Source organism: Colletotrichum acutatum (genome assembly GCF_030867785.1).
Source record: "Colletotrichum acutatum strain CBS 112980 chromosome Unknown BDZ83scaffold_105, whole genome shotgun sequence".
NCBI lineage: Eukaryota > Fungi > Ascomycota > Sordariomycetes > Glomerellales > Glomerellaceae > Colletotrichum > Colletotrichum acutatum.
This window is the reverse complement of record NW_026849099.1, coordinates 88,065-104,969: the sequence shown is the minus strand read 5'-3', so window position 1 is coordinate 104,969 and position 16,905 is coordinate 88,065. Positions and strand designations below refer to the sequence as shown.

Sequence of the window (16,905 nt, the reverse complement as noted above, 5' to 3'; positions counted from 1 at the left end):
TCACTGACATGGCGACCGCTCGTATTAATGAGTACTTTGAGTGGACAGACGAACAGACGACGACGACCTACAACCACATGCTACTTGGGATGCCGAGAACTTCACATTCATACTATGATATCTTCCATCAATACAGGCTTAGGTATCACCGGTTTGTCTTGCGACTTCAAGTATCAGGCTGTGAAGGCAGGTACCTCACACCCTGACACCCTCTGTTCTATTGGATGCAATGTCCACTTCTGAGGGTGATCAGGTGCTCTAACCTCGACCCGTACATACACTAGCAGAGTCGCAGAATCGGACCTTTCCAGTAGGGCCAGCGCATCTCGGCATACGAGCTGAAGAAGGCTCAGTCCTCTATTGGTGGCGGTAGTTAATAATGCCCCCATCTATGCATCTTGCGACGAATAAGGATGGTGGCACACCTATTGTACTACAGCCGCCTGCCAGCTGCCCAGTTTTGTCTGCGACTCTCAAATCCCGACGCACAGTGATGAAAATCCTCAGGCGGTCTTCCGTCTTGCATGATCTCCTTCAAGCCTAGATGCACTACTTGTAATCATCGTCCGAGGCCAAAAATTCGTCATCGTCGTCCTCTTCTTCGTCCTCTTCCTCGCTCTCAGATATGGGCCTACGCCGGCGCCTCGATGATCGTCTCGCCACTGCCTTCTTCTTGGGCTTCGGTTTGGCTTTCACTGGTGCAGGAAGAGGCTCGGGTTCGGGTGAAGCTTCCATCTGATCCTCTGCATTCTCCGCGTCTTCCGCGCCACTCGGGCCGTTGGCAGCATGCGGCTTCTCAGCATAACCGTGATCCACTTGCAGGGCGTCATCCATATCTTCATCTTCATCGTTCTCATCCACCACTGGGAAAAAGCCAGAGGTAAACCGCTTGGGTTGTTCGACCTCTTCTTCGTCATGCCCTTCGGGGAAGAAGCCACCTGCCATTTCCTCTTCTCTCATCTGCATCGCTTCGGCGTCCACCTGGCTCTTGTCTTCTTCTTCGTCGGCGTGAGCGTTTTTGGTAGCCTTTGTCGCCCCGTGTTTCTGGAAAACAGGAACACTGTCATCGACGTGACCATAGTCTTGGCGAATGCGTTCGACAATTCTGAGACCTTTCAAGAACTTGCTCCACATGCTCAACGCTGCTTTGCGTCGCTTCTCGTCCTCCTTACGCGCTCGCTCTGCCTCGTCCTTGCGGATCTCTTCCATAACCTGGTCGTGATACTCCTCGGCTATGACAACACCTTGAATGACTGGGACGGCCATTCGATTACCAAATTCGAAGTCCACGACGGCTTCGGCATAGTCGATCCCGAGCCTCTTGCAGACCTTGACGGCTCCTCGGAAAGGGACGTGTGCGGCGCCTTCCGGGCACATGTGCTCAGCAAAGAGATCGATGTTACTGGGAGGTGTCAGCATTTGAATCAATGCAACGAGCACGCAGACGTACCCATAATTGTTCTTCGGGATGACTCCATCTTTGATAGGTGGCGGAATAATCCAGTCCGTCTGCTCAAAGCTGTACAATCCTTGAAGAACCTTTTCGCCGCTGGCAGCCTCGGCCTCGGCGATCTCTCTTCTCCTGTTGGTCGTAGCCGCGCGATATGGCACCCTCTTCAGGGGCATCTCGCCAGCTTTGGGTGCCCTGCCTTGCTTGTGCCACGTCTCTGCGCTCTTGACGTTGACCACGTCCTTCCTCGAGTAGACTGGTTCTGGAGAGAATTCTCCGCCCTTCCCTTTATGGAGGAAGGTCTTGACAGGCTTTGCTGTAGGTAACAGGGCCTCCTCGCGCTTCATGTGACGCTCGAGACAAAACTCTTTAGACTGCTTGTAGTACGCCATTGTTTCATTACCTTCCTTGACCTCTTTCTTCTCCGGTTGGGCGGGTTTGAGATCTGTTGAATCCTCAACGTCGTCTTCCTCGGTGAGTGGGTGCTTTCGACTGCCCTTGACATAGCCCTTGATAGCTGACTTGAACCAGTCGAATTGGTCGTATCGTTTCACCTTCCCGTGTCTGTTGTAAATCGGTACCTTTTCCAGTGGCATTCTCGCCCCTTTTGTACGACCTGGCCACAGTTGCTTTCGTAAATAGCGAACCGTTACGTCCTTGGCTGTGCCATCTGGAGAGAATCCAACGACATATGCCATGACTTGTTTCGCTTTTTCTGCCTTGCCTCCACGTGGTTCGAGAGACTCGACTAATTCTCGATTAGTACCGACAATGTTCTTGACGATTGGATCCGCTGGCAAATATTTCTTCGTCACCGGCGAAAGCACTTCCGTCCAATAATGTGGAAACTCCAGGTCCATGTCAAACCTCTTCGACGCCGAGGTTGATTTTCGTGGGGTCACTGATAACTCTATGACCGACGCGTCGTCGCTGTCCGGATGCTCCAAGCCAAGCTCATCGTCCGAGTCATCTATCTCAATGACGGCGCTCTTGTTACTGGCTTGTCTCGTGCCAGTCTTTCGTCCTGCTGTTGTTTTTGGTGCCTGCTTTGATGTCTTCTTCACCGGGGTATTCTTATTCGTCGTCTTCGTCCCCCTTTTCGCCTTACCGCGTCTGCCATCTGCCGCCTCACTCGCTTCGTCACTGCTTTTTGGTGCCGAAGTTGCAGTCTGTTCCGTCTCAGGATCTGCCTCCTCCAGCTTCGTCCAGCCGAAACCAACTGGCTGGAGATTCGCGACCATCCGTGCCCGCAACCCCAAAGCCCTCATAAGCGCGGTGAAAAGTTGCGATCCCACATCTCGGCTTCCTGTGCAGTCCTGAGCGCATTTTCGAAACCCTTCAAGTCCATTAATCCGCTCTCCAAACTTTTCCTCGTCTTTCCCTTCCTTCTCCCAGGCTTTTCGCAACCGGCCAAGTCGTTCAGGCGGCATGTATCCCCACTTTCGAATCCCGGGTGCCGTGACGCGGAAGCGTTGCCTCCACCACGCCGCGAGAGCCCTCATAAGTCTGAACAGTGGATCGCCGTGGCTCATGTCGACAGCACCTGCCTCCAGCCTTTCAGCGGCAGCGCCCCAATCCCGAGAGTCCTCGTTTTCGGTCTTCTTTCCTTTTCCCTTTCCCCTGGTCTTCTTCGCTGGTTTGGCCGCCTTAGTTGGTTTTTGCTTTGGCTTGGTGTCTAAGCCGCTGGTCCTTCTCCATCGCTCTACTTCTTCCCACAAACGAGGGGGAACATGAGACATCATGATCGCCTGAACTTCCTGGTCGGATACCCATGAATTCCTAATGGCATTGTGCCAAAGAAGGTACTGAACGTGAATGCAGTGCGTCACACTGCGAACCTTCTTTTCACGCTTCGTAGGTCCCTTCTTGTCGCCGTAGGGATCAGTCATAGCGGTACCAAGCCCGGCGTCAAGGGTGAGCTGCAGGTCTTTAGAAGTAGTCGGCGCCACTGCCAAGGTTGTTCTCGGGGCAGGAACATCCTCAAACTCGATGTCATCGTTATCGTCATCTTCAGAAGCTTCCTCCGTCTTGCGACCGTTTGCAAGAGGCACATCCTCGAAATCGCCGTCAGATAGATCGCTCAAGGAACTGGTCTCGTCACTGTCGCTGATGGTATCAAGCGCAGCGCGGCCGACCTTGGATGACTCAGACGTGGTGGTAGCATCCAAATCGTCGTACAGCGTCGGCTTTCTGCGGCCGGAGCTGGCGGGAGTCTTTCCTTGCCCTTTCGCTACCTGTTGTCGTTTGGGGGTCTGCTTGGCCGGCGACTCCTCGCGCAACCGCTTTCGCGGTACATGAGGAGGCATTATGTCGCGTTGGTGTCAGGAAAGAAACATGGCCGTAGTTCAAAGGCGCAAGCTCTGAGAAGCTTTGCAGGGGAGATGCGACAGGACCGTTAACAACGTCATTGATTCGCGAGGAACGCGCAGGTACGCGACCCACTTTAGGGGTCCGGGGACCCGCTAGATCGGATCCGATTAAATACTGGGTCACATCCGGGGATCGCCTGGGTCGCCCCTCCATTAGCTCCGGCTCTTCGCCGTTATTTCCATGTCTCTACAGGAGAGCAGTTTGGATGACCAATATCCACAGACACATTTGACTTCCCTCGGCATATTGCGGAAGCTTCATTGACTTTGTGATCCAGTATGCCAAATTAGCTCACATCATGGTAAAGTTGCGACTTTGGTTAGTGAGCCACGGCCCATTATGGATCTTACCCTTTCAGGCTGCCAGTGGCCACGCACACGCTGTACTTGGCGCCAACTCCCAGCGGTTGCCCCGCTGACAGCGACCCGTGGATTGAGTCAACTTAACTGAGCGAAACCCGCCAACTGGCGCATTCCAGACCCTTCCGCCGCCATTTCTCATCAACCCGACATCGCCATCTCCGACACTGCCACCCTCAGCCTCGTGCCACCCGCTGCGCCCACACTGAGGTCTACGCAAGCTCAAGAAATCTCCGAAGACTGTTCAATATTATAGTTAAATAGACGGAGACGCCAAACACGTCATCGCAATGGCATCTTCATCCACCCCCGAAGAGACTAGCTACGTCAAGATGGACGAATCCAAAGACGGCTTCGACGAGACTCTCGTCGGCAAACACTGCGAGTACGAATACTGCAACCAGCTCGACTTCCTCCCCTTCTTCTGTCAAAGCTGCAAACACACCTTTTGCCTCGACCACCGATCCGAAACCACACACAAGTGCGCCAACGCCGGCGCCTGGGCCGAACGCCGGCGCAAGGCGGAGCTCGCGAAACCCTCCTACGGCCAAGGCCGCCAACTGCGTGACACCGTCACCCAGAAGCCCTGCGCATCACCGACCTGCAAGACCACCATCGGCACCTCGCTAGTGACCGGCGTCCACTGCCCAGGCTGCAATCGCGACTACTGCCTCAAGCACCGCCTGAAGGAGGACCACGACTGCAAGAACCTCGTTCCGCTCGGCGCGCGGCCGGGGTCACAAATCGATGTCGCGGCGCGGACGAAGAGCGCATTCGACAAGTTAAAGGCATGGGGATCAGCAAAGAAAGAACAAGCTGGCAGGGCGCTGCCCAAACCGAAGCCCACATCCGCATCTGCACGCCTGATAGCTGTGAACAACCTTAAGAAGACGGCAAAGGGCGACGATAAGCTGGCGCAAGAAAAGAGAGTCTACCTATACGTCGAAGCAGAGGCCGCAACCGCAAAAGCAAAGTTCCCTAAGGGCGAGTTCTTCTTCTCCAAGGACTGGGTGGTGGGCAGGGTGCTGGACGAAGCCGCGAAACGGTTACAGGTGGAGAACCTCAACAACCGATCATCGAATGAGCAAGACAAACTACGAGTGTTCCACGTGGAGGGAGGACGACTTCTAGAGTTCAACGAAAAGGTTGGAGCTTCGCTGGTTAGCGGCAACACTGTCGTCCTGCTCCGCGGTGTCGGACCGCCGCCTGACCTCATGGAGGTTTAGCGAATGATGATGACTTGATGAATATGTTCATAGTGGCATTTTCCGTATATACCCTCAATTTTACACACCACACGCCGCCAAATCAAAGGCCGTGCTAATCGCTCCTCCCTTCAATACCATGTTCCGTGAATTGGAGATTTCCTTCATGCGCCGAGCCAAGTCCGATTGAGTTGTGATCCAAATCATCCTAAACGCCACGCCTACAATTCCTTTTCCTTTGGTCTCTTCGCCAATAGGTCTTCACGACCGGTGGCTGGTGCATTGCCAACAAACTCCTTGCCACCGTACGACTCGAAGCCCTTGTGGAAGATCCACTCCACAGCGTTCTCGACCGGCTCATCGAAGAGGCTGGGCAAGAAAGGTACGACGGCAAGACCGAGACCAATGGGGCCCCAGGTTCTTATTTTCGGGTTCTTTGCGTTCTTGAGGGCTCGGCCAGAGTACCTCACGACGCTGTGGATGGTGAAAGCCGGGAGACCCATACTGGCAATGCTCTGGAAGATGCCTCGCTGGATCATGACAGTCCTGTAGTCGTCCAGCGGCGCAACCTTGCCACCCGGGACCACTTCGCTGGGGTGCGTTGCATCTGACACGGCATCCGGAAGTCCCGTAATCTTTGCTTGCCGCGCCGTAAGCTGGAGGTGCGGGTTGAGTACGCGCTGGTTAGCCCAGTACGCCTTGTAGCCCTCGTAACTGACATCGCCGAGGATGTAGAGCCACGAGATTCCGTATGCGGTGCGGACGAGACCGGGATGCGCGACGGGCCGGAAGGATTCGCCAATATCAGAGGTGTAGGCGACGTATCGATGGGCGGACATCATGATGGTGCGGATGCGTGTCACGTAGGCGGCATAACGGACGTTGGATTCGGTGGACTCGGGCGCACTGTCGCAAGTCAACTCAGCACTCTAGTTCAGTCGCAACGGTCGGCACTCACTACCCGTCCACCAGCTCGTCGAAGAAGTTATCCTCTCTGTCTGACTTGTCGACTATCTTCTGCAGCGCCGCAGGCAGCTTCTCGCGTGCCGGCAGCTTTTGGGGTCGAACGTCTTGGCGCCATCTTCCTTTGGCGACTCTTTCGGTTGTTCCGGTGTCTTGTCCTGGCTTCTTCCCCACATGTTGTATACTTTTGGTGTTGATGTACAGATTACTTCGTCTGAATCTGAGCTATTACCACCCAAGTTTGCTCCTGGGGGGGTGTGATAGCTTTATGTGTGCATGGATGGCGGTAGTGCTGGGGGAGGGGAGCCTAAAGGCAGTCGCCCTGCGCCAGCGCGCGCCGGAAACGCCCGCGGCATGAATCTTCTGATGTCGGTTGTGACGTCGGCTGCTGCTTGGTTCAGAGAGGTGCATCGGGAGCTTCAGCCACCGGGGGCACTTGCATTAACTTATCCATTTGTGGCGCAGCAGCGATACGGAGGTACATATCGGTGGCTGGAAATCCCCGCTCTCCCGATACTGGCCAGAGGCTCAGAGCCGGACTTGATGGCCTGACAATCCAGGCACTTTGCTCTCCAGCTTCCGAATGAATTTCGAGCTCCGAGTATCGACATCCACGACGAATCTCATTCATCTCCAATTGCCTCCATCCCATCGAACCAATTCACCCCCGAAGGCTCGCAAACCCCCTAATACCGCCAAAATGGTTCAGATGTACACTATCGCCGGTCGCCAGATCGGATCCCACTACGTATGTCGCTATCCCGAGCGCGCCTCTCTGCCTCCGCTGCTCCCTGCAACTCCCGAACCCGGCCCCCGAGCATTATCCAAAGGCTAACCTCTCTTTCCGCGCAGCTGGCCATGGGCGTCCTCGCGACCCTCTTCGGCGGCGCTTCCTACGGCCTCAGCGGCAGCAAGCCCAAGGCTACTGCCACTCCCCCCATCAACGCATCCAGCTCCGACGAGGCCGACTTCATCAAGTGCGTCATTTCCCCCTGGACGGACAGGAATCCCTTCCCCATTTGCTGACGAGGAGACAAAACAGGAAGTTCTTGGACAGCGCGGACAAGGATGAGAAGGCGAAACACTAGACGGGCGATATTCCGGGCGAAGTCAATGGTCTTTTGCGACCTAGTGTATTCATAGAGGGCTTGGCTGATGGGAATGAAGACATTTTCTAACCAGCAAAAACACGACGAACGACATGTACCGCGAGGGTGACTCGAAGTCGATATCAATACGCATTTGTCACGACCTTTATTCAGCAACAAATAGTCTGGACACAAGACGGATGATTCAATTGATAAGAAGGGATTACCAGGGGACCAATCTGAACTCGCCGTCTTCAAACTCGCAAAACGTCCCCGACGCAATAACGCCCCTTTCTGACTCTAATAATCGTACAAAGACTTCAGCTCCATCCACCGGCTCTTTGGTGCCGCGAAACCCGTTGAAAGCTGTCTTGCAATGCCCGGGGCTAGTTGCCCAGAATACGACTTTGTCATCAGATGTCCTTCGTTCTTCGGCCAGGTGGAATTGCAGGGTCAGCATGTTCAACGCAGCTTTTGCCATGCAATAGTTGATGGAGGCTGCTGGCGGAAGCTGTGTGTTGTGTGAGACAAGCCTGCGACCGAAAAGAGTGGAAAGTGATGTGTGCTTACCTCCCCATTCGCTGTTCTTGTCATGCTGCCTCGAGCGCTCGAGGTCATGATGACTCGAGGATATTCAGCTTTGCGAAGAAGCGGAAGGAATGCTTGAGTGACGATGAGGTTTGAAGTGACACAGTTTGCGAGCACAGAGTTAGTTGCGGACCGGACATCGGGGAGGTCAAGTGATTCGGGAACGGTGACTCTCGCGGCGTTGTTGATTAGCACTGTTGATATTAGCTGCTCGGATTTGCAGCGAGAAGATAACTGATTACTAACCATCTAGTTTGCCATACTTCTCTTGGGCGACGGCAGCGGCGGCCACAATACTCGCATCGTCCTCAATATCAAATGGCAATATATCCAGAGCTTCTTCGATACCAATATCTCTCCATTTGCGAACTGCTTCTTCCCCAGACTCGTGCGTGCGGCATCCGATGAGGATGGTGGAGTTGGGAACTCGACCGGCAATCGCCTGGACTATGCCAAGCCCGATTTCTCTATTCGCGCCAGTGACAAGAATGATAGCCATGGTGACTGCACTGAAGAACAAGATGCTTGGCATCGGAATCCTTGCAACAGACTCTATGATTGCCTTTATACCATTGCGCAGTGCATTCATAGTAAAACTCGCTGCGAGTCGATCGCCGGACTTAGTCAGTCGTATGCCCATAAACCCGATGTTGGCGCCGGGACGGCGGAGCAAGTTGTGTAAGCCCGATACGGCACCAGTAAACTCTACCCACATCGCCCGAGCCGTTCCGGCCCCAGTCGCGGCATCACTCCGCGCCGGAGCTCGTGGCAAGCCGATACATCATTAGATGCGGGACTGATCCGAAATTTTTGCGATCTAGGTCTCGGCTGAAAGTAACGGGATATCACTGTTAAGAGAGAGGGGAAAGGTAAATTTTAGGGGTTTTTGGTTGTTTGCTGCAAACATGCTTCCCGATACAATTAGGGCCGTAGGGGTTAGTAATCTAGCTGGGCTAAGCAGTGTCAACGATAATCAACTCACCACAAACAACAACCAAGAAAACATGCATACAGACAGAGCATCTTCACCATGACAACGATTGAAGAGACAGGTATCAAGTCCGTTGCGACTCCAGTCGAGGTAAGACTATCCTTTGGGGCTCGTAATGAGAGCCAACTACTCAAATCTACGTGTTAACATCAGGTAGATACGCGATCGTCTCAGTCCGGCGCCAGCATCACGTCCCAGCTCAAACAAAGTGAGGATCTCCCACTCCATTGAACACCTTGCTTATGCTGCTAAAGAGGCACTTCGCAGGCGGGAATCTCAATCATCCAATACGACCCCGCTCTCGTCTCCATCATCGGCCCAAGCCCAACTCACGCCCTCCTCCTCTCCTCCGTAGATACCTCAGCCAACGCCTTCTTCCACCGTGGATGCGTATACATCCCCTCCCGAAAGGAATTATGGACGACCTCCGCCCCTCTCGCGGCAACTGACCCCACGCGACCCCCCACGATCCTCATGTCAAAGGTCAACGTCGAGTCCAGCAAGACCAACGACACGCTCGCCGTGAAATGGGCCAAAATGCGCCCGCCCCAAACCATGCCCATGCCGGCGGGCGGCTGCTTAGTAGGAGACGACGTCGCCGTCTGGTGTTCCCAAGGAAATATGGCCTCGCAGACGGGCGGCGTGCTCATGATGCAGGCGGGTAGACACCCGCAGCGCGTGGCGTCCGGCTACTACGGCCACGACTTCAACTCCCCGCACAGCGCCGCCTTCTCGCCGCTGGACAACGGTATCTGGTTCACGGACCCGTGCTGCGGGCATGAGCAGGACTTTAGGGTGCGTCCTCAGCTGCCGCCGCAGGTGTATCGGTGCGAGCCGAAGACGGGAGAGGTGAGGGCCATGGCGGATGGGTTTAAGCGCCCGACTGGGATCGCGATTGACGAGGAGTTTTCGATGCTGTATGTTGCGGATGCTGGTGGTGTGCGTGTCGATGGGAGTCTTGACTTGACTGAGTGAGTTCTCTGTTTCCTTGTTTCCTCGTCTTATTCCCCTCCAGCTCCGACTAAGATATTCTAGACCGCGGAGTATCTACACTTTTGATATTGTGAAGCGGAGTGGTTCCGTCTTCCTGGCGAACAGGCGGCTGTTTGCCCTGGCTAGGAGAGGTGCTCCCATGCACCTCATGTGCGAGAATGGCAACGTGTGGGCGGCCTGTAGCGACGGCATTGAGATTTGGAGTAATGGCGGTTCATTACTTGGCGCAATTCTAGTTCCAGGCAAGTTTGACCGCTCTGAATCTGAGATTTCATTTTACATGCTCCTGATGCTGACATTGCCTCTCTGATAGGTGGTGTCATGAGTTTCTGTCGCGGGCCAGATGACACGGTATTTATCTGTGCCGAGCAGAGGTTGTGGAGGCTCCAGCTTTCTGGTGATCATTCAGTTGCTAGCCCAGAGTTGCTTTAAGCTACAGTGATATGAGTATGAAGACTGGCATGAGGTGTGGCTATTAAAAGTCTTCTTGATCGCTGTACTTAATTTCAAGCGGGTGAGGTGATTGTCGGAAGCATGGGTGCGCAGTAGGCCTAGGAACTAGCGTGAAGAGATGTAGCATCGTAAGACAATTCTTACTCGGCTCGTAGTCTGCTCAAATCGGAATATGAGGCAATTGACTGCAAGGTAGCAGGCTGGGAGATGGGCAGGGTCCTCGACTTCAGTGACTGCCTCTGAAAGTCGAGCCGAGTTCCAACACAAATTAAGCACAATATTATTCCTTTAATTCTATGAAAGCCCTCAAAACTGGACATTTTTGAACTTAGCCACGATGATTCTTGAGTAACATAATTGGGTGGAACCTGGTAGTATTACACACACGTCGGCGCCCTGCCAGCACAATTGATCTCGTCTTGCCACGGTTGTAGGTCTATCCTCGAACATCCCCATCATGTTCGGGACAGAAAATCCGCTGAACAGCTGACCAGAAAATGAGGAAAGGCAATGGCTAGAAGTTTATTATTTCCTGGGCGCCCTTGAAAAGTGGTATTTACGCGATGACACAATCTAACCGTGGTGGAAAACCAAGTCTCAGCTCTATCCCGAGTGGTTTTTCTTTTTTTTTCCACACCGGATTGCAGTTGATGAGACTGCTCAAGAACATTCCCACTTTGACGAGAGAATCCAGTGTTAGCGTTCCACCTGGCACGGCACCTGTGTAAGAGGGCTCGCTTGGAACGATTACCATATCTAGATTGGGGCATGTTGGAGACTGAAATGGAATGTACGAAGATGTCCTTGGCAACTACGCAGATGTTAGGGGAGACAGCCGTAAACGTTGTGGAATGATGGTATACTTCTTGTTTTTCCAAGCGCATTTTTTCTGATCGCAATCAGTTTCATATCTCTCTTCGTTTAAGTAACTATAGAGAGGATGTGATCCTTCCCTTTGAACCTATAGTAGTTTTGTGTCCTAGCTCCTAGCCCAATATCCCAAACGTTATGAAGTCTCATGCTGTAAACCTCGAGACATCTTAACAAGTGCGAGACTCGTCGGCGGAGTAGTTATTTACGTCAATGTCAGGAATAACAGACACACGAGGAGCAAACCACAACCGATATTATGGACTTTCCTTTCCACCGTAAGCACATACGACCACACCCATCGGAAAATTCGGGATCCCGTCCGCTCTCCCATAGACAAGCCGATGAGGGCCAGATTAGTAGTTGAGTCGGTGACGATCAGCGAATACCTGGTGTTGTATGTTTTTCTTTTTGTCTTTTTCCTTGTTTGGTTCCATGCCAGGTCTGATGGTGGGTGACGGTGGTCGAAAGGTCAGTGGGTCAGCGAACTCGACAACCATCGGTATGTAAGCCCACAGGTCTGAAACTATTGTATTTGTTTCAACAAGAACTACCTTCGTCATTATATACTCTAAAATCCTCCCTGCCCAGTCGTATCTAGCCGTCTACACACACCAAACTCCTGCAACATCTGCCCAACGACAACCATGCCCCCTATCGCAGGAGTGAAGCAAATCGCTGCTCCAATGATGACATAGAGATAGAACGACGTCTCAATGATGCGAAAATACTTTGCAACTAGCCAGTCTATCGCCCGCTGCATAAAAGTCGCCCTATCAAGAGCATACGCTATCGCGTCGTTGGCACGAATCTTGTAGACGCCGTGGATCTCAGAGGGAAACACCGTGAGCATCCTGATGACCGGGCCCATGACAATGCCAAAGATGAGCCAACTAAGAATCCATACTTGCTGGTAGATGGTGCTATGCCCGGGGCTGAACCCGGTAACGCCCGCGACAAGAATGGCTGGGATCAGAAGGAGTACCGTCGTGACGGCAAAGTACGACGCATGAGCCGCTTGAGAGGGCCAAAAGGTCCGCAACGGCTCCTTGATGCTGTCGAGGTCGACGCTGGCGATCATGCCGGAGAACCTCCCCCCCAACCTCTTTGCCTTATCGAGATCAGGGGTATGTACGAGGTAGATGCAGTTATACTCTGGCGTGACCAGAAGCGCGATCAAGTTGACCAGAGACATGAAGGCATACGGCGCCACAGTCACGCCAAAGGCGGCGTAACCATACCTCTGGAGCTGGTCGCCCTGCGTGCGGTAGACGGTCGTCACGCCCCACGCGGCTTGGCCCAGGGCGAACAAGGCCTTGGGGATGTTGTACGTGCTGCCCAGCTGGATGTTGGAGCGGTCGAGGTAGGCAGCCCCCGAGCCTGGCGGCGGCATCAGCGGCGTGCCTACGGGCACCTCGACCAAGATGAAGCCCTTGGGGAGGACGCAGGTCCCATGTATGGTCCGGGAAGAGTGCACCCACCGACCGGCGCCGCGAAAGCGAGACCGATACCATTGTGGGGTGGGAATATCGTACCTTTCGCATTAACAAAGTTAGCCAAAAAAGAACATGCCCAAGTAACGATTTGAAATGCTGCAATACTCTAAATCGAGAACATTGTTGACACTTACCAACTTCGAGCCCTCTCAAAGTTCATCCGCCTCAGGGACGTTTCTATCCACGAGACCTTGGACCTCTCCGTCTCGTCGACGACCATGCATAGCGCACCGGCCCTGATGGCCCGGCTGAGCTCGTCGCGCCTGACCGTGCCGGCATGGGAGAGCAGCCAGCGGGCGGCGCGCAGTGAGCCAGTGCTGGGTAGGAAGAGGGCCGTCAGGACGGTGAAGCAGGTCTCGAGGATGGATTCGCCGGGCCGGCTGGGGAGGGTGAGGGCGTGGACAAAGTAGTTTGTTGCGTAAAAGATGACAAAGTCGGTCCAGATGGGAGGCGTGCAGATGAGTCTTGGGTCGCCGTGGTTGACGGTTCCCGGCGGGACGGTGATGGTGATGTTCATCGTCGGCCCTGAGGTTTTGGTGTTAACTCCAAGGCATGTCAAGGCTTTGGGACTGCAACTTTGGCAAGCCGCTTTGTGTGGAAAGGATGTCTCGAAGGAAACGGAGAGACGGAAAATGATTGAGCAAAGGGTTTGAGTCCCGGGACACCGAGATCCCGTACACAGAGTGTCTACGTCAGTTGAGAAGAAAGCTCAGCTCTCTTCAGAGACGACTCGCAGTTTCAAAGACTTTGTCAATATTTGGTGAACTTTGTAAGTTGACAGAGCTCATCTGTCTGTGTATCGTGTAAGCCCGTCACACCAGGCAGTGACCTGTAATGGGAGGAGGAGGAAACACATCGTCACCGAGTAAGTCTCAAGCAAATGAACATGACAAAATCCCGAATTCGCATCACACATGAACGTCAGGGGCGAATAGGAAAGATCCGACGGCTGAGTCTACCGAGATGATGTTGAAACGACTTCTCAGCTCAGACTCGTCGGATTGGCTGCTCCCATTCGCCCAAAGTTCAGCAGAGATGGAACAAGCTCCGGCGCATAGAGGCGCTGCAGCTGGCAAGACCCTTGCTCTTCGGCAGGGCTTATCTTATCAGTTGCGAGCCTTCTTACCTTAGTCAGCAGATATGCACTTTCATGAGACGCGTCAAGACGCGTCTTCCGCGGGGTATTCCAATTCGAGGAGACATCCCCATCTGAAGAAACCACAGAAACTTGCCCCCCCAACATCTTGGACGCAACAATGGCACCTGCAGCTGTCGAATCCGCAAACATGTCTGTTCCCGAGAACCCTACCAAGCAGAATGGCGCTGCCCCTGCTAAGCGCCACGAGGAATACCAGTATCTCGATCTCGTTCGCGAGATTCTCGATGCGGGGGAGCACCGTCCGGATAGGTAAGCAGAACGAAGCAAACCCAAAGTAACGAGTACTATGTGCTGACACACTTATCAGAACTGGCACCGGCACCTACTCAATCTTCGCCCCGACTCCCCTTAAGTTCTCCCTCAACAAGGACGGCGAGCCCCTCCTTCCCCTCCTCACAACGAAGCGTGTCTTCCTCCGCGCAGTCATCGCCGAACTCCTCTGGTTCGTCGAGGGCAACACATCGTCGCTCACGCTGAGCGAAGCAGGCGTCAAGATCTGGGACGGCAACGGATCGCGCGAGTTCCTCGACAGCGTCGGCCTCCCACACCGCGAAGTCGGCGACCTCGGCCCCGTGTACGGCTTCCAATGGCGCCACTTTGGCGCCGAGTACGTCGACTCCAAGACGGATTACACGGGCCAGGGCGTCGACCAACTGGCCGAGGTCATCCACAAGCTCAAGACGAACCCTTACGACCGCCGCATCCTCCTCAGCGCGTGGAATCCAGCGGACCTGAAGAAGATGGCGCTCCCGCCGTGCCACATGTTTGCGCAGTTTTACGTCTCGTACCCGCGAGCCCGCGGCGCAACGCTCGCAAATGAGGAGAAGCCAAAGGGCCACCTCCATTGCCAGCTGTACCAGCGGTCCTGCGACATGGGACTCGGCGTACCCTTCAACATTGCCAGCTACGCGCTCCTGACACACATGATTGCGCGGGCGTGCGATCTGGTACCGGGAAGCCTCACGCACGTCATGGGCGACGCGCACGTCTACGCGGACCACGTGGACGCGCTCAAGGTGCAACTAGAGCGCGAGCCGAGAGAATTCCCGCTGCTGGAGATCAACAACAGGGAGCCGGGGTGCAGCATTGACGGGTGGAAGGTTGAAGACTTTGTGGTCAAGGGGTATGAACCGCATAAGACGATTGCCATGAAAATGTCTGTGTGAGAGTCGACGGGGCCTATGCGTCACGGCGCGCGCTGGGGGGAGGGGGATGCCAGTTTTTGTTTCCTTTTGTTTTAATCTTCAGGGAGGGGAGGGGTCTGGTTTTTGGCCCTTTGGTTGGCTCGGGATTGGGAGTTGGGATCGGAACTTGCATTAATGAAGTGCGACACACCCTCAGCATGTGGCATGAATATGAGGGAGGAGCAGTCAGCATTAGAGGAAAAGAAGCGTCTTTTCTTGTCCAAGGTAGATAGACTTGGGGAAATATCAATCAGCATTGAACGGCGAGCTTGCTTGGTTCGCATTGATTATTCTTAACAATAGGAACTTGTCATTCTGTGGTTACTGAGGTACGTTGGAATTGATTCGCGTTGGATCATCAACTTCGTTTACTGGCATTACGTCGAATGCATGTCCGATTCAACAGAGTGATCCAATTGCAAAACGGATATGAAACTTATCCGTAAATGACAGCTACGAGTTGATGCAACCCACGCAGAGAAGCTTGGGCCAGGGAACCCCAAGAGTCCGGGCGCCTGGGACCTCCATTGCCTCAAGGATGGAACCCAAAGAAAGGTACCTTATGGAGGACAATTGTGGTACCGGGGGCAGCTCATTGGATGCATAAACCAGTGACATGCAACCTTGGCGGATCTCCCTTGAACCGCATGTGCTGGCTGAATAAGCCGTGCTACAATCCCAGTTTGTACGGCCCTCGCTTCGCTTGCAGCTAAACACTTGCGCTTTCCCACATTTTCCCTCTCCCAGCTTGCTCCCTCCTCTTCCTTAACCAAAACCCCCCCCCCCCCCTCAACCACTTCGTACACGGATACAACGATTCTTCCAAACCACACCACGACACCCAGACCACGACTGGCGGCCCTCTCGGCCCCCCTTCATCCGATTAAACAACCCCCCCCCCCCCGCGTCTTGCACATATTCACATTACCTCAATACACGGGCTTTTGTCCACCGAGCGAAACCCCCGTTCGTCGCAAATCGCGGTTTTCGGTGGTGGTGGACGCGCGCGTCGAGCATCGGGAGGATAGTCACCAAAACGGAAAAGAGAAGTCTTTCATCCATCATGTCGGACCACGACCACACCCAAGACGCCCACCACGACGCCGCCCACGAACTCCACCACGCCTCCCAACAACCCGACGTCCTCCCCGGCGGCCCCGACCCGGACGTCACCGGCAGCCCCGTCGGCGGCACACCCAAGGAGCGGCACTCCCTTACCCTCGACCAGCGACGCGCCCTCCGCCGCTGGGCCAATGCCCAAACGATCCGCCCCAGTCACAAGGCCTGCATCGACTGGTTCTACGCCCAGTATGGCCAGCACATTTCCCAGTCCACCGTCTCTCACTCCCTGAGTCCCAAATACTCCCGCCTTGATGGCGACAACCCCCAGCTGAGCGGCAGCCGCCTGCGCTTCGGCAACTGGCCCGACGTCGAGAAGCTCGTCTTGCGATGGTACCAGCAGGTCCAGGCCACCGGCCGACACCCGACCAACGAGGAGCTCGGCGAGAAGGCCAAAGCAATCTTCACCGCCCTCCCGCGCTACAAAGACGAGACGCCCCCCGAGTTCTCCCCCGGCTGGATTCACCGCTTCAAGAAGCGCTACGGCCTGCTCATACGCCGCCAACGCCGCCACGGCGACGGCGGCATCAACCCGGCCGAAGACATCGCCTACCTCGCCGACTGCGTGCCCCGCCTCATGGCCCTCTCCGCCGAAACCTCCCCCGCCGCCATCCGCG

At 54.6% G+C, this 16,905-nt stretch overlaps 8 protein-coding genes across 8 annotated transcripts; 4 read left to right on the top strand and 4 right to left on the bottom strand.

Moving 5' to 3' along the window:
- Window positions 1–469: 469 nt before the first annotated feature.
- On the bottom strand, window positions 470–4,112 carry BDZ83DRAFT_23070 (Rad4 transglutaminase-like domain-containing protein). Its single transcript, XM_060501807.1, has 2 exons — window positions 1,451–4,112; window positions 470–1,402 (listed from the first exon to the last, which is right to left on the bottom strand). The coding sequence occupies exons 1-2, from the start codon at window positions 3,754–3,756 to the stop codon at window positions 550–552; spliced, it is 3,159 nt and encodes a 1,052-aa protein (XP_060361041.1). The 5' UTR covers window positions 3,757–4,112; the 3' UTR covers window positions 470–549.
- Window positions 4,113–4,469: 357 nt separating this feature from the next.
- Window positions 4,470–5,405, top strand: BDZ83DRAFT_655201 (AN1-like zinc finger protein; the record flags this gene model as incomplete). Its single annotated transcript, XM_060510785.1, has 1 exon — window positions 4,470–5,405. The coding sequence occupies one exon, from the start codon at window positions 4,470–4,472 to the stop codon at window positions 5,403–5,405; it is 936 nt and encodes a 311-aa protein (XP_060361040.1).
- An 86-nt stretch (window positions 5,406–5,491) lies between these two features.
- Window positions 5,492–6,733, bottom strand: BDZ83DRAFT_633437 (mitochondrial 18 KDa protein-domain-containing protein). Its single transcript, XM_060509036.1, is given in 3 exon segments — window positions 5,492–6,290; window positions 6,343–6,465; window positions 6,480–6,733. The coding sequence occupies 3 exon segments, from the start codon at window positions 6,521–6,523 to the stop codon at window positions 5,606–5,608; spliced, it is 852 nt and encodes a 283-aa protein (XP_060361039.1). The 5' UTR covers window positions 6,524–6,733; the 3' UTR covers window positions 5,492–5,605.
- Window positions 6,734–7,047: 314 nt separating this feature from the next.
- On the top strand, window positions 7,048–7,435 carry BDZ83DRAFT_586394 (uncharacterized protein; the record flags this gene model as incomplete). The annotated part of the gene is made up of 3 exons (XM_060505942.1): window positions 7,048–7,095; window positions 7,200–7,324; window positions 7,390–7,435. The coding sequence occupies 3 exons, from the start codon at window positions 7,048–7,050 to the stop codon at window positions 7,433–7,435; spliced, it is 219 nt and encodes a 72-aa protein (XP_060361038.1).
- A 223-nt stretch (window positions 7,436–7,658) lies between these two features.
- Window positions 7,659–8,522, bottom strand: BDZ83DRAFT_586371 (uncharacterized protein; the record flags this gene model as incomplete). Its single annotated transcript, XM_060505938.1, has 3 exons — window positions 7,659–7,946; window positions 8,006–8,217; window positions 8,270–8,522. 3 exons carry the CDS (start codon window positions 8,520–8,522, stop codon window positions 7,659–7,661), a joined length of 753 nt encoding a protein of 250 aa, XP_060361037.1.
- A 465-nt stretch (window positions 8,523–8,987) lies between these two features.
- Window positions 8,988–10,765, top strand: BDZ83DRAFT_633426 (uncharacterized protein). Its single transcript, XM_060509035.1, has 5 exons — window positions 8,988–9,104; window positions 9,172–9,222; window positions 9,282–9,985; window positions 10,050–10,249; window positions 10,321–10,765. The coding sequence occupies exons 1-5, from the start codon at window positions 9,054–9,056 to the stop codon at window positions 10,437–10,439; spliced, it is 1,125 nt and encodes a 374-aa protein (XP_060361036.1). The 5' UTR covers window positions 8,988–9,053; the 3' UTR covers window positions 10,440–10,765.
- Window positions 10,766–11,841: 1,076 nt separating this feature from the next.
- Window positions 11,842–13,538, bottom strand: BDZ83DRAFT_22986 (uncharacterized protein). The gene is made up of 2 exons (XM_060501803.1): window positions 12,961–13,538; window positions 11,842–12,865 (listed from the first exon to the last, which is right to left on the bottom strand). Exons 1-2 carry the CDS (start codon window positions 13,341–13,343, stop codon window positions 11,902–11,904), a joined length of 1,347 nt encoding a protein of 448 aa, XP_060361035.1. The 5' UTR covers window positions 13,344–13,538; the 3' UTR covers window positions 11,842–11,901.
- A 574-nt stretch (window positions 13,539–14,112) lies between these two features.
- Window positions 14,113–15,151, top strand: BDZ83DRAFT_586348 (thymidylate synthase; the record flags this gene model as incomplete). Its single annotated transcript, XM_060505935.1, has 2 exons — window positions 14,113–14,234; window positions 14,293–15,151. The coding sequence occupies 2 exons, from the start codon at window positions 14,113–14,115 to the stop codon at window positions 15,149–15,151; spliced, it is 981 nt and encodes a 326-aa protein (XP_060361034.1).
- Between the last annotated feature and the right edge of the window lie 1,754 nt (window positions 15,152–16,905).